The sequence below is a fragment of the Pongo abelii genome, chromosome 17, assembly GCF_028885655.2.
Source record: "Pongo abelii isolate AG06213 chromosome 17, NHGRI_mPonAbe1-v2.0_pri, whole genome shotgun sequence".
Classification (NCBI taxonomy): Eukaryota; Metazoa; Chordata; class Mammalia; order Primates; family Hominidae; genus Pongo; species Pongo abelii.
Window position 1 is genome coordinate 50820398 of NC_072002.2, and position 13185 is coordinate 50833582.

Genomic DNA, 13185 nt, shown 5'->3' on the forward strand with positions numbered 1-13185 from the left:
AAGTTTCTGTGTGGTAAAACTTGGATACAACACAAATGGAATGCCTGGTTTCTTGAACTTGGCATGTTACCCAGCAGATAAAGCTCCAGACGACACCTCCCATGGCATTGTTAGTCCTGCAGCAAGGAACCCAGGACCTGGGCTGTGGGAGGAAGTATTTCTCCTTTGGCCTGTGTGGGCCTCTCTTGAACCACATCAAAGGGCTGTCACATCAAAGTTGCTGGTTTGGGCATGATGTCTGACATAGTGAAATGCCTGCTGGATCCTCTTCTACCAGCAGAAATTGTACCTCATGTAAAATGACAAATTATATGTCATTTACAAACATCTTGCATCCTAATCCTTCCTAAGCCTCTAGGTAGACTGAGGTGTCTCTTAAAATGTATGTTATGAATCAACAGAATAAGATAGGTTTAGGCAGAGAGGCTTTTTGGTACCACTGTTTTAAACATAGCAGGCAGCTTTGAGTTTTAATAAAGCACTATGATTTCATTTTAAACCACAGTATTGTTCTTTGTAGAGAGAGAATGTGTGATGGAATTGTCTTTCCAAAGACAGTACTCTAGAGTAATATTCCTTTAAATAAATATTTTGTTACTTTTATTTCAACCATGATGATGACTCTAGTATTGCTCTCATGTGATACAGGGACTAATGCATAACATTTGTTAAAATATTGAATGCTTATAAATATTAAAGGTTTGCAGTAGTTCAAGAGAAGGTATCTGTCAAAAAATGAAATATCACTGCTAGCCATTTGTATGAAGGATAAAAAAAAGTTACAATGTAACAGATGCCACATGGTAGGATTTCTGATCAAGACCTTGTCTGGTGCTTTATACCATAGGGAATTAAAAAGAAAAGCATTTTAAGGGACATTTCAGCCAAAATAGGTAATATTTTTATATAGATTAGCTGTTCTTTTGAGCTTTGATATTGAAAAACAAAACTTACATTAACATTTGTGAATCTCCAAAGTCTGTAGTGAGAATTCTCTTGCTTAAAACAACAAAAATCATTATTTGGGAACAGTACTACATATTTTCTTACTCAGTTTTGTTTGAAATAGACAATTTAAACAAATGACTGTAAAGGTTTTGTCTTGAAAATTAAAGAGTTGGAATGAAAAGTACTTCTTGATTAGAAATTGTAGTTTATTTTAATTAAATGACACTTGGCAAAAAAGAGGTTTTTGGCACCACTGGGAGATATCTTTGGCGTTTGTAGAAGGATGCTTTTTATCAAAGAGTTCGAGATGGCGTCAGAACCTGCATGAGGTCTTTGGTTCTAGTGCCACTGAAGAGTAAGTTGTGATGTCGTAGAGGTTAAAAATACAGTGAATGCATAGCAATTAGAAGACAATGGTCAGATTGCATATAAGCAAGATGCAACTGTATAAGAAATTCTACATAGATAGTTTAAAAATGAAAGGATGGAAAAAGATACACATTCACTAACCCAAAGTGGCCATATTCATATCAGAAAAGTAGACTTTAAAACAAGGAATATTGACAGGGATGAAGAGAGGTATTACATAGTGATAAAAGGTCAATACACCAAGAAGTCACAACAATCCCAAATGTAAGCACACCTACCAACAGAACTTTAAAGCACCTAAAGCAGGAACTCATAAAGATGAAAGAAGAAATACACAAATCCACTGTAATAGTTGGAGACTTCAACTCTCCTTTCACACTAATCTCTAGAACAAGTAAATGGAAAGTCAGTAAAAATATAGAAGATGTGGATACCACTATCACTCAATTTGATCTAGTGGATATTTATGGAACAGCCACTCAATAACAGCAGAATACATGTTCTTTTAAAGTGTACATGAGACATTCACCAGGATAAGCCATATTCTGGGCCATAAAATAAGCCTTAATAAATCTAAAAGATTTGATAGAGTGTATGTTCTGACCACAAATAAATTAAATTAGAAATGAGTAACAGAAAGATATCTGGAAAATCTCTAAATATTTGGAAATTAAACAATACACTTTAATAAACCATGGGTCAAAAAAATCACAAGGTTAAGTTATTCCCCTCTGAATTCAATATTAATAAAATTTTCAAATAAATGAAAATGAAAACACAATATATCAAAATTTACAGGAAGCAGTTGAAGCAGTACTTAGAGATGAACTTATAGCATTAAATACTTCTATTAGAAACAAGATGGGTCTCAAATCATTTAAATTTCTACCTGAAGAAACTAGAAGAGCAAACTAAACTCAAAGCAAATGAAATAAAATAATGAAATAGAAATCAGAAAAGCAGTAGGAAAAAACCTCTAATGAAATCAATATCTGATTCTTGAAAAATGCTAAAATAAAATTGATAGATTTCTAGTCAGACTAATCAAGTAAAACAGAAGACACAAATTACCAATACCAGGTATAAAAGGACATTGCTACAGTTAATAAAAGGATGACAGAGAATATGAACAACTTAAATGAGCAAATTCCTTGAAAGACACAAATTAACAAACTTCATTGAAGAACAAAGAGATAATCAGAATAGCCCTATATTAATGAAGAAATTGAATAAATAACACAAAGTCTATACATAAGAAATTGAATAAATAACACAAAGTCTGAAAGCAGAAGGGGAAGGAGTACCCCCAACTCACAAAATTCACATTGTCTCAATATCAACACCATTGCAAGAAAAGAAACTATAAACAAGTATTTCTTATGATTAAAGATGCAGAAATTTTCAACAAAATATTAGCAGTCATTCTCAGCTGATTTTTTTCTACTAATATTTAATTTGTATTTTAAAAACTGATTATTTTTACTACAGCACCAAGTAGTAAAACCTTAATGATCAGAACATAACTAATGATGATCTTCATTTAGATGAATCAGAAACAGTAATATGTCACTAGTAACTAAAGGAGACTTTAACTGTGATATTTTGAGTCTACTTATGACATATTTCTGCTTGTCATCTGCTAACAAGTAAGGTCTAATGCAAGTAATGCAAGCCTATTGCTGGTTTTTTTTTTTTTTTTTTTTTTTTTTGAGACAGGTTCTTGCCCTGTCACCTAAGCTGGAGTGCAGTGATGTGATCTCAGCTCACTGCAATCCCCACCTCCCAGGTTCGTGAGATTCTCCTGTCTCAGCTTCCCAAGTAGCTGGGATTACAGGTGTGTGCCACCATGCCTGGCTAATTTTTGTATTTTTAATAGACACGGGGTTTCACCATGTTGGCCAGACTGGTCTTGAACTCCTGACCTCAAGTGATCCACCTGCCTCGGCCTCCCAGAGTGCTGGGATTACAGGCCTGAGCCACAGTGCCCGGCAGCCTGTTGACTTAAGAGTTACCTGGAATTGACTCTCTTCTACTGATGTTCTTCCTGGATAGGATATATCTGGTCCACTTCTTTGGGGGTATACATGGCCCATGCTTTCACTTGATAGTTTTATTCTTATTTATTAGAAGTAGTATTGGCAAAAAACAGAGTCTGTTTCTCTGGGATTTGGGTATTCTCAGATGTTAGCTGTGAAAGCTGGAAGAAGTGTGATCACCCCAGAGACCAGGGTTCTACTCCAGGCATGATGCAGTGGGAAACCCACTCTATTTATTACTCATATGTTGAGGCCACACAAACTCTTTAGAGGTCAACCTGAGAGTCACTGGGGCCTTGTTTTTTAGGGTCAGAGACGAATTAGATGTTCAGATTGGGGATGTTTGATTCCTCTGGAGCTTTCTAGGCTCCTACTTTTTAGGAAGGTGATGCATTTTTCTCTTAATCACAACTCTTCATAATTAGCAAGTGTTTGTGGGCTGCATATTGTGTTTAGAGGTGGTAGATTCCATAGTGGTCAAACAGGGAATCTTTGGAGTCACATACCACTCCCCAGACCCCCACCCCACAGCATCTTGCCTCTGCCACTTAGCAACAATATGTATTAAGTTGTGAATTTGGAGGAGCCTGGACTGCCCCAGGATGTGAGAGAAAACCACAGTGTCTGTAATACAGCAAGGGAGGGGGCTGTGTGACCGAGGGCTTGGCAGACCATGCAAAGGATTTTGGATTTCATTCTGGCTACAGTGGGCAGCCACTGAAGGGTTTAAATGGGGAAGTGATGTCATCAAGTGGGAGTTTCCACAGGACCCCTCTGTTCTTTGCCAGAAGGCAATATGTCTGGTAGGGAGGCCTTTGAAGAAACGACTGCCAAGCAAATACTGAGCTTTACCTACCTGTGTCCTGTTAAATCTCTCTCAGTGGGGGCCTATCCACTTCCTGGGCCACTGTGAAAAATCAGCATATCCTTTCTGTCACTAGACTTCTGCAAACTCTTCTGGGGCCATTTGTTCCATGCCACTTGCACAAGGGGGGATTGTGGCTCTGCCCTGTATCCCTTTAGGCTAGAATTGAAGCCCAAGGTGGTTGGCCAACGACGTGACATTGCTTTGAATGCCTTTATTATATCTAAACACTTTAAATGATATTTTGCATTCCACTCCATAGTATACATGCTTAATTTAACACAGAACCCATTTTCTTCTAATATTGTCTGTTCCCATTTTATAGATGGAGAATCCAAGGCTTAGATGTGTAAAGTGTTTTGTTCAAGGTCACATAGCTGGTAAATGGTGATACCAGGTTTGGAATGCAGGCAGTCTGATTACTTAGCCTTTGCTCCTGATAATTCCATTCTTCACTGTGGTATCCTTGTGCCTCGAACTGTACCCAGCAGGTGCTCAGTAAACCTGCGTTGGGTGATTCTATTGGAAAAGTCTGGCATCGGGTGCTAGGAATGCAACCCTCTGCGCACCCAAGCCACCTGGATCTGGACCAAGTGTGGGTGCTGGGAGGCTAAGCAGGATCTGTGCTCCTTGGTGTCCTGCATAACCAGAACAGGACTCCCTCCGGTGTGTCTTCAGCACCTTGCAGCAACATCACTCTGGCCAGCTAGTAATTGTGGCATACTCATCTGTCTCTCCAGCTATATGGTGACCTCTGGAGGATGGGCCCTGTATTAAGCTCATCTCCTTCTTCCTGAGGCCTGGTCTAACTCATATTTGAAATGTGACTGCTCAACAGTGGGCTTATGGAAGTCAGCCCAAGTCTTCAGCCAGAGAATTCCAAGATTGGGATCTTTCATCTGCCTTGCCCATGGCCAGGACCATCCTTGAACATGAGTGAGAACCCAGGCCCAGACAGAGCTAAGGCTGGCTTCCTGTCCAGAGGCCCTCATGTGACTAGAAGGAGCCAGCTAATCCATAGAGCTGCCATGCTGCCCTTGGGTCTCCCGTGCTACCTAGGGAGCCCTAGGACCTGAGAAGTGCTCAAGGCAGCCAGCACACCCCAGGAACAGGAGATGCAGAAAGCATGGGGGTGCAGGGCCTGTAAGGCAAGGGAGGCATGAGGTAGAAGGATGGATTCTATTCTGGCTGAATGGATTTTTCTGGGTATAGTTGGCCATCAAGTGGAAATAGTCTATAAACTGGAAAATAGTCTGCAAACAGCTGGAAATAGAGATCTGGAGAGAGGAAGGATGGGAGATGAGGGTGAAAAATCTAGGTGATAGTTGTCAGTGATAGCCAGAGCGGATTTCTACCTGTTTGAGAGGGAATAGGCTAAAGGGCAGGCTCAAAATCTGTCCCATCCACACATTCTTCCATGCCACCTGTCACACACCAGATATGTATATACAACATTCTTCGTATGGTTGGGGGTAAGGTCTGTATCCTGAATGAAATGAAAAGGCTTTCATTACCTTTCCCAGGGTAGTTTTATTATCATTCGTATCCTCTCTGTGTTTTCACTGTCAATTGAGTCAGTCTAATTAATTTATATGTTTTATTCTTTATTTCAGAAAAACTATACAACTCCAGTGGACGAGATTTGAGAAGGGCCCTTTTCTCCCTGAAGCAGATATTTCAGGTAAATAGGAAAAAAAATAAGTACTTAACCTGTTTTTACATTGCTGTGAAATTAGATACAGGCAAGCTTCTACCTGTACTTATTATGAAAAGGAAGGACAAATTTAGATTACAATATTTATCTTTAGATTACAATAAAAATTAGGTCATAATATCAGTTGAGAATTTTTATGTCAAATATTTCAGACATAATAAAAAGTAAAGGCAACTTTATCACATTTTTCCATATTTACTTCTAGTTTTTTTTTTTATTATAGTTTAAGTTCTGGGATACATGTGCAGAATGTGCAGGTTTGTTACATAGGTACACATGTGCCATGGTGGTTTGCTGCACCCATCAACCCATCATCTATATTAGGTATTTCTCCTAATGCTATCCCTCCCCTTGACCCCCACCCACTGAAGGCCCTGGTGTGTGATGTTCCCCTCCCTGTGTCCAAGTGTTCTCATTGTTCAACTCTCACTTATGAGTGAGAACATGTGGTGTTTGGTTTTCTGTTCCTCTGTTTGCTGAGAATGATGGTTTCCAGCTTCATCCACGTCCCTGCAAAGGACATGAACTCATTCTTTTTTATGGCTGCATAGTGTTCCATGGGGTATATGTGCCACATTTTCTTCATCCGGTCTACCACTGATGGGCATTTGGATTGGTTCCAAGTCTTTGCTATTGTGAATAGTGCTGCAATAAACATACGTGTGCAAAGCCTATTAGAGGTATAACTGAAGACTTGTGTTCTGCTCCCCCATCCCAACCAACCTCTTTCCACCCTACCCCCACATGCATGTTTCCTAATGGTAAATATTCACCAACAATATGTGACATTCTTTTGTATGAACTGTATACATATGTGATCATGTTGCATATTTATCCTACTTCTACTTACTGAGAATGGGATAGATATAGGCATAGCTGATGCAGCTCTGATTGAGGATTGCATTGGATGAATGAAAAATGATTGTTTTATTCATTCTTCTATTGGCAGATGGTTTGGTTAATTTCCAGTGTTTTGCTGTTATAAACCATGCTATTGTGGCTATGCCCCCTTGTGTACCTGTGCAAATCTGTCTTGGATTCCGTAGTATCCTTGCCTCCTAAACCTTCCCTCCATTCCTACCCTGAGAAAGTCACCAGCATAAGGAAGAGGAATAGGACAGGTGTGCAGACAAGCCCCAAGATGATCAGCCATGTGAGGGCGGCAGGATCAGGAGATGGATTCACAGAGAAGATGGCCTTTGCATTGAGCTTGCGTCTGTCTAAGTTCATTGTTTTTCTTCTGTTAGGATTTTGGATTCAAGTTTACATTCTACCTCTTTTCAGTTACCATCTCATCTACATCCTTGAAAGATTATCTTTGTCAGTGATAGATGTCAGTGAGAGCCAGAGTGGATTTCTACCTGTTTGAGAGGGAACAGGCAAAAGGGCAGGCCCAAAATCTGTCCCATCCACACCTTCTTGTCCCATTCTTACTTCACTGTGTTCAGTCATACCACAGAGTCCCTTCTCTGTGTTGACATTTCTGGAGACAAGTCCTCTTTCTTTTCTTCCAACAGCCATGGGTTTGAACCTGGTGCACCCTTGCTCCACCACACTGCATACCTCGGAAATGCCTTGGGTTTTAGAGGTCTGCCTTGGTTCATGCCTGGAAAATTGCAGCAGCTATTCATGGCGCTGTGTGTGTTCGGTCCTCCCTAACTCAGTCCATTCTTAGCTTCCCACCAGAGGGAGTTACTCTCTTGTTGGTTCCATGTTGCCTTCTGGGTTACATCTGAATTTCTCAGCATAACATGGAAGTCCTTCTTGATCTGGCCTCTGCTGCCCACCTCTCTGTCCTTGGCTACAACCTGAGTTCCTCCTGAAGTTGTACTCCAAAAGTAAGGCATGCCTTTTCTGTTCTACACCTTTGCCCTGGACCTACAACTTATTGATTGATTGATTGAGATGGAATCTCGCTCTGTCACCCAGGCTGGAGTAAAGTGGTGTGATCTTGGCTCATTGCAACCTCCACTTCCCAGGTTCAAGTGATTCTTCTGCCCCAGCCTCCTAATTGGGATTACAGGCATCTACCACCACACTTGGCTAATTTTTATATTTTTAGTAGAGATGGAGTTTCACCATATTGGCCAGGCTGGGCTCAAACTCCTGACCTCAGGTGATTCACTCACCCAGGCCTCCCAAAGTGTTGGGATGATAGGTGTGATCTGCCACGCCTGACCTGGACCTACAACTTCTATCCCAGAATGTTTTGCTACCCCACACCCACTCTATAAGTATCTCAGTTTTCCTTCTGGTATCTCTTCCTGCTAGGGATGCTCTCTCAGAATGACCAGTCACCCTAGTTAGGGTCCCTCCAAATACCATTGAAAAGTATCCTGTGCTTACCTGTTGTACAAGTTGAGCATCCCTAATTTGAAAATCCATTAGAAATTAATTTGAAAAATTTTGAGTCCTGACATGATGCCACAAGTAGAAAATTCCACACTCGATCTCATGTGACAGTCATAGTCAAAGTGCAGGCTCACAACACACGATTTATTCAGCATTCCCAAGGGAAAAAGACCCTCCTGCCAGCTTTCAGCTGTGATATATATTTTCCACACATGCCGAGATTCCTCCATGCAAGCATGCCCACAAAGGGCAATAAAATGGCATGTGTGCAGGCTGGACGCACCAATGGGAGGTTCCCCACAATGCCCACATGGGCCAAGACATACATGCATTACTTATTGTGTGTGTTTGCTTATTCTGTGCTCTGTGGTTTAAAGGTATTGTTGAAAATGTCCAAAAGGCATGCAGATACCTCCTTGGGTAACAGTGATAAAAAAGAGAAGTCATTTATGTTTATCTATAGCACGGAGTGAAGCTGTTGGAGAAACTGGGCAGTGGTGTAAGTATGAACTGTCTTACAGAAGGGTATGGTGTTAGAATGATCACCATAGATGACCTGAAGAAACAGAAGGATAAACTGTTGAAGATCTGTGCAGAAAGCAATGAGCAGAAGTTACTGAAAAATAGGAGAACATTGCATGAAGCTAAAAGTAAAGATCTCAATTGTGTATAGAGTGGATCCATCAGTGATGCAGTGAACACATGCCACTTAATGGTATGCTGATCATGAAACAAGCAAAGATCTATCATAAACTGAAAATGGAAGGGAGCTGCGTATTTTCAACAGGTTGATTGAAGAAATTTAAGAAAAGACACAACATTAAATTTTTAAAGATTTGTGGTGATAAAGCTCTGCTGACCACAAAGCAGTGGAGAAATTCATTGACGAGTTTGCCAAGGTCACTGCTGATGAAAATTTGATGCCAGAACATGTCTATAATGTGGATGAAAAAACATTACTGTTTGTAGTTACAGCCCCAGAAAGACACTGACTAGAGCTGATGAGACAGCTCCTATGGGAATTACTGGTTCCAAGGACAGAATAACCATGCTAGGCTGTGCTAATGCCACAGGCACACATAAATGAAATTTTGCTGTGCAAAGCAAATGCATCCTCACTATTTTAAAGGAGTGCAGTTCTTAACATTCCATTATTATGCTAACAAAAAGCCATGGATCACCATATCATCTTTTCTGATTAGTTTCATAAACATTTTGTACTGGGGGCTTGTGCTCACTTCAGGGAAGCTGGACTAGACGATGATGGCAAGATTTTGTTTTCCTCGACTCTTCTGCTCATCTTCCAGCTGAAATTCTCATAAAAAATAATGATTATGCCATGTACTTTCCCTCAAATGTGACTTCATTAATTTAGGCTATTCTTAGATCAATGAGGAATCAATTCTTAGATCCATTAATAAAGGATATTCTTAGGTCAATGAGGAATAAATGTTAAAAACACTTTTTTGAACAGCATGCTAGCAGCAGTGAAGTTTTCAAAAGCAGTTTAGCATGAAGGATGTTCAGCATGAAGGATGTACTGCTGCCAACACTGGAAACACAGTGACTAAAGACACAGCTGTGCATGCCTGGCACAACCTCTAACCTCTGACTATGTTTAGTGATGATGGTGAACAAGTGGTGACTTTGAAGGATTCTGTATGTCAAGTGAGAAGAAAATGATGTCTGACCTCATTGTAAATACAAAAATTGTTTGCATGTTTATCTTCAGAGTCCATCAATGAGCTGGAAGAAGTGGATACTGAAGTTTTTAACATTGATGAAGAGGCCCCAGTTGTTCATTCATGAACCAATGGCGAATTGAAATAGCTAAAATGTTTCTGAATCAAGGTGATCTTATATAAGTGATAATGAAGATGATAACACTGTAGAAAAAGTGCCTAGAGATGACATGGCGAAAATATGTGATGGGCTTATTGAAGTGTAGATCAGTGTGCATTCAAAACAGAACAAGAAATCGTATTAGTTTATAAAAGCAAAGATTTCTAAGACAAAAACTCTTGTTAATGAGGCAGATGATTGTGGAGAAAACATTAAAAGCCCATCCAGAAGAATGCCTCCTCATCCCTAGAGGACCCACTTCTGGACCCTCAACTACTTTTGATGTTTATTCTCACCCCTGAAAATAAAATATAGTGTATAGTAGCCTTTTAATCAAAACACAACGTTGTAGGGGGAGACTGTAGCAGATGAGACAGATATTCTGGTGATGCCACTGTACTTAGTTACCTGGAACTTACTATGCTTTTTCACTGTATAAATGGCATGTCATCTTTTTTCCTGTTAAGTACTTATGTGTGAATAGGTGTAGGAAAATGATTGCATATTGGTAGCATATAAATTCAGAGTCAGGAATGGTGGTGGTGCCAAACTAGCACTGATCACCCACATGGGTGGCTAAGATAGTGACACCTTTGCTTTCTGATGGTTCGGTATTCACACAAACTTTGTTTCTAGCACAAAATTATTTAAACTATTGTATAAAATTACCTTCATGCTATATATAAATTTTGTATATGAAACCTAAATGAATCTCATGTTCAGACTTGGGTTCCATCCTCGAGATATGTCATTATGTATATGTAAATGTTCCAAAATATAAAAACAATCCGAAACACTGCTGGTCCCAGACATTTTGGATAAGGGATACTCAAACTGTATAGAACTTAAGATACTTCAGAGCACTAGTCTTGAGTACAGTAGTCTGTGAGCCTCACTGGGGTTCATCGCCAGGCCTTTCATGCCTAGCATAATATCTGGTACCACTTAAACTATAAATGAATGGACTGGATAACTTGAATTGTCTTCTAGAAGATGTCTCTGTCTTCAGTCTTTCCTGTCTCTAATTTAGTAAATATTGTGCTAACTAATTAATTTTCCCAAATCTCCACTTCAGAGTATCCACGTGTGTCTTCCTGATACTTAGCTGAACACAACAAACTTCTTCACCCTCCATTATGTCCTCTTCTTGGGCTCAGATCCCCAACTGCAGTTGGGCTAGACTCTTCTTATGCCACCAGAAGGCCATGCTCACACCACTCCTCCCCCTTCCTCATTTAGTCTATCAGCCTGCCTCTTGTCTCCATTCTTCAGCTTTAACTTCTCTCACACCTGATTGAGAGCTGGTGGCAGAGCCACACAGCTAATAGCTATTCCAAGTGACTTAAAAACACTGTAATTTGTGCAGTGTTAGTAAAATATACCCTAAGAACAAAAAGAACCACCAAAAACTCCACAACCACAACAAAACTGTCTACAATAATCGTATTGGTGGTGATAGTGTTGGTATTACTATTCTGAGACTGGTGTGTGTGCGATAGATTCTAATTGTCATTCTAAGCATTCTTAAAAATTAGGATTCTTAAGTTTAACAACTCTGTGTTCCTGAATTTAATTGGAAATATCAGAATGAACCCATGTATATTATCTTAAGCAAATAAGCATTTTTTTTAAAAAAAGCTAGAAGTAATAATCAATTCATTAGCAAAAACACCACTAGCAATGAGATTGTGGTCTGAAACACCAAAAGGCACCAGAGCTCCTTGGAGAAGTGGCTGATTCCAAGTCTGGAGTAGGAAATGTAATAAAATAAACTAATTAACTTGAAACATCTTATACAGAGAGCAAGAAAGCTATCGAATAGTCTAGGATTATTTCCAAAAGAACTCAGAAGCAAGTTGAAGGGTCTCCCACTGGCTGGCCAAAGATGGAACAGTGAGCATCAATAAGGGTGATAATTGCACTGGATCAAAACACAAAAACTAAGTTTGTATTGATGAATTCATAGTGACACTACAAAATAACAATGGATTGACAAAAAAAAAAAACAGGTGAAAGATGCTAGCAAACTAGCTTACTATTTTGTAGATGAATTAAGTTTCAGTATCTCACATTTATTTTGCCTTGTCACTTATGAACTTTAGGATGATCAAATAGTTGAAGGGAAGTCTTGTTTGTAGAAATATTCTACCTAATAAGCAAGAGGGAGTAACAGAATGAGAATATTACCATCCTTCAGCCCCTAATGAATGATTTAATGGATCTATGTGGTGAGCCCCAAGAGCTGCTGACATGATGAGCATGAGATTCAGCCAGGTATTATGTGCCTCCCAATGGAAATACAAACTACCATCGATGATGCGGTCAAGCCAAAAAAATCACCTCTGGATCTACATGCCTCTATATGCAGTAAACTATTTGTAAAAGATCCAAGACAGAGGCACATGTTAAACTACACCACAGGGGTGTAACCAACAAAATCTGGACTGTGGGCTACTCTACAGGACAAATGACCCAGTTTCTTCAACACACAAATTGCAACGGAAAAGAAAAAAACTCTGAATTAAAAGATGTTCAAGAGTCATATCAACTAACTGCCACGTATGAGTCTCATTTGGATCCTAATAAAACTGTGAAAACAGTATTTATGCAAAAAGAAATTAGCCTGGAGTGGTGACAGGCACCTGTAGTCCCAGATACTCGGGAGGCTGAGGCAGGAGAATGGTGTGAACTCAGGAGGCGGAGCTTGCAGTGAGTTGAGATCGCGCCACTGCACTCCAGCCTGGGCGACAGAGCAAGACTCCATCTCAAAAAAAAAAAAAAAAGAAAACAGTATTTATCAGACAGTTGGAAATTTGGTCACTGACCAGACATTTGATAATGAGAAGTACTAATTTTTTGTGAGTGCATATTTTTAAGAAGAGTTCCTGTAGTTAGAGATACATATTGGAATGTTTATGAATTAAATGATGTGATGTTGTGATGTATAGGACTCGCTTCAGATTAATGTGGCAGGGGGACAGATAGGCTGATCAATGAAATAGGATTGGTATGCGTTGATTGGCACCTGGGGTTCACTAGATTATTCTGTTCTTTTTTGT

General features: G+C 39.6%; 1 protein-coding gene across 9 annotated transcripts in view; it reads left to right on the plus strand.

Moving 5' to 3' along the window:
• Positions 1 to 13185, plus strand: part of FHOD3 (formin homology 2 domain containing 3) — a 503817-nt gene that overhangs the window by 209760 nt on the left and 280872 nt on the right. For all 9 annotated transcript variants that reach the window (XM_063716761.1, XM_054537476.2, XM_054537478.2 and 6 more), the window contains 1 exon segment: positions 5832 to 5899. In XM_063716761.1, coding sequence (XP_063572831.1) covers positions 5832 to 5899 — 68 coding nt within the window.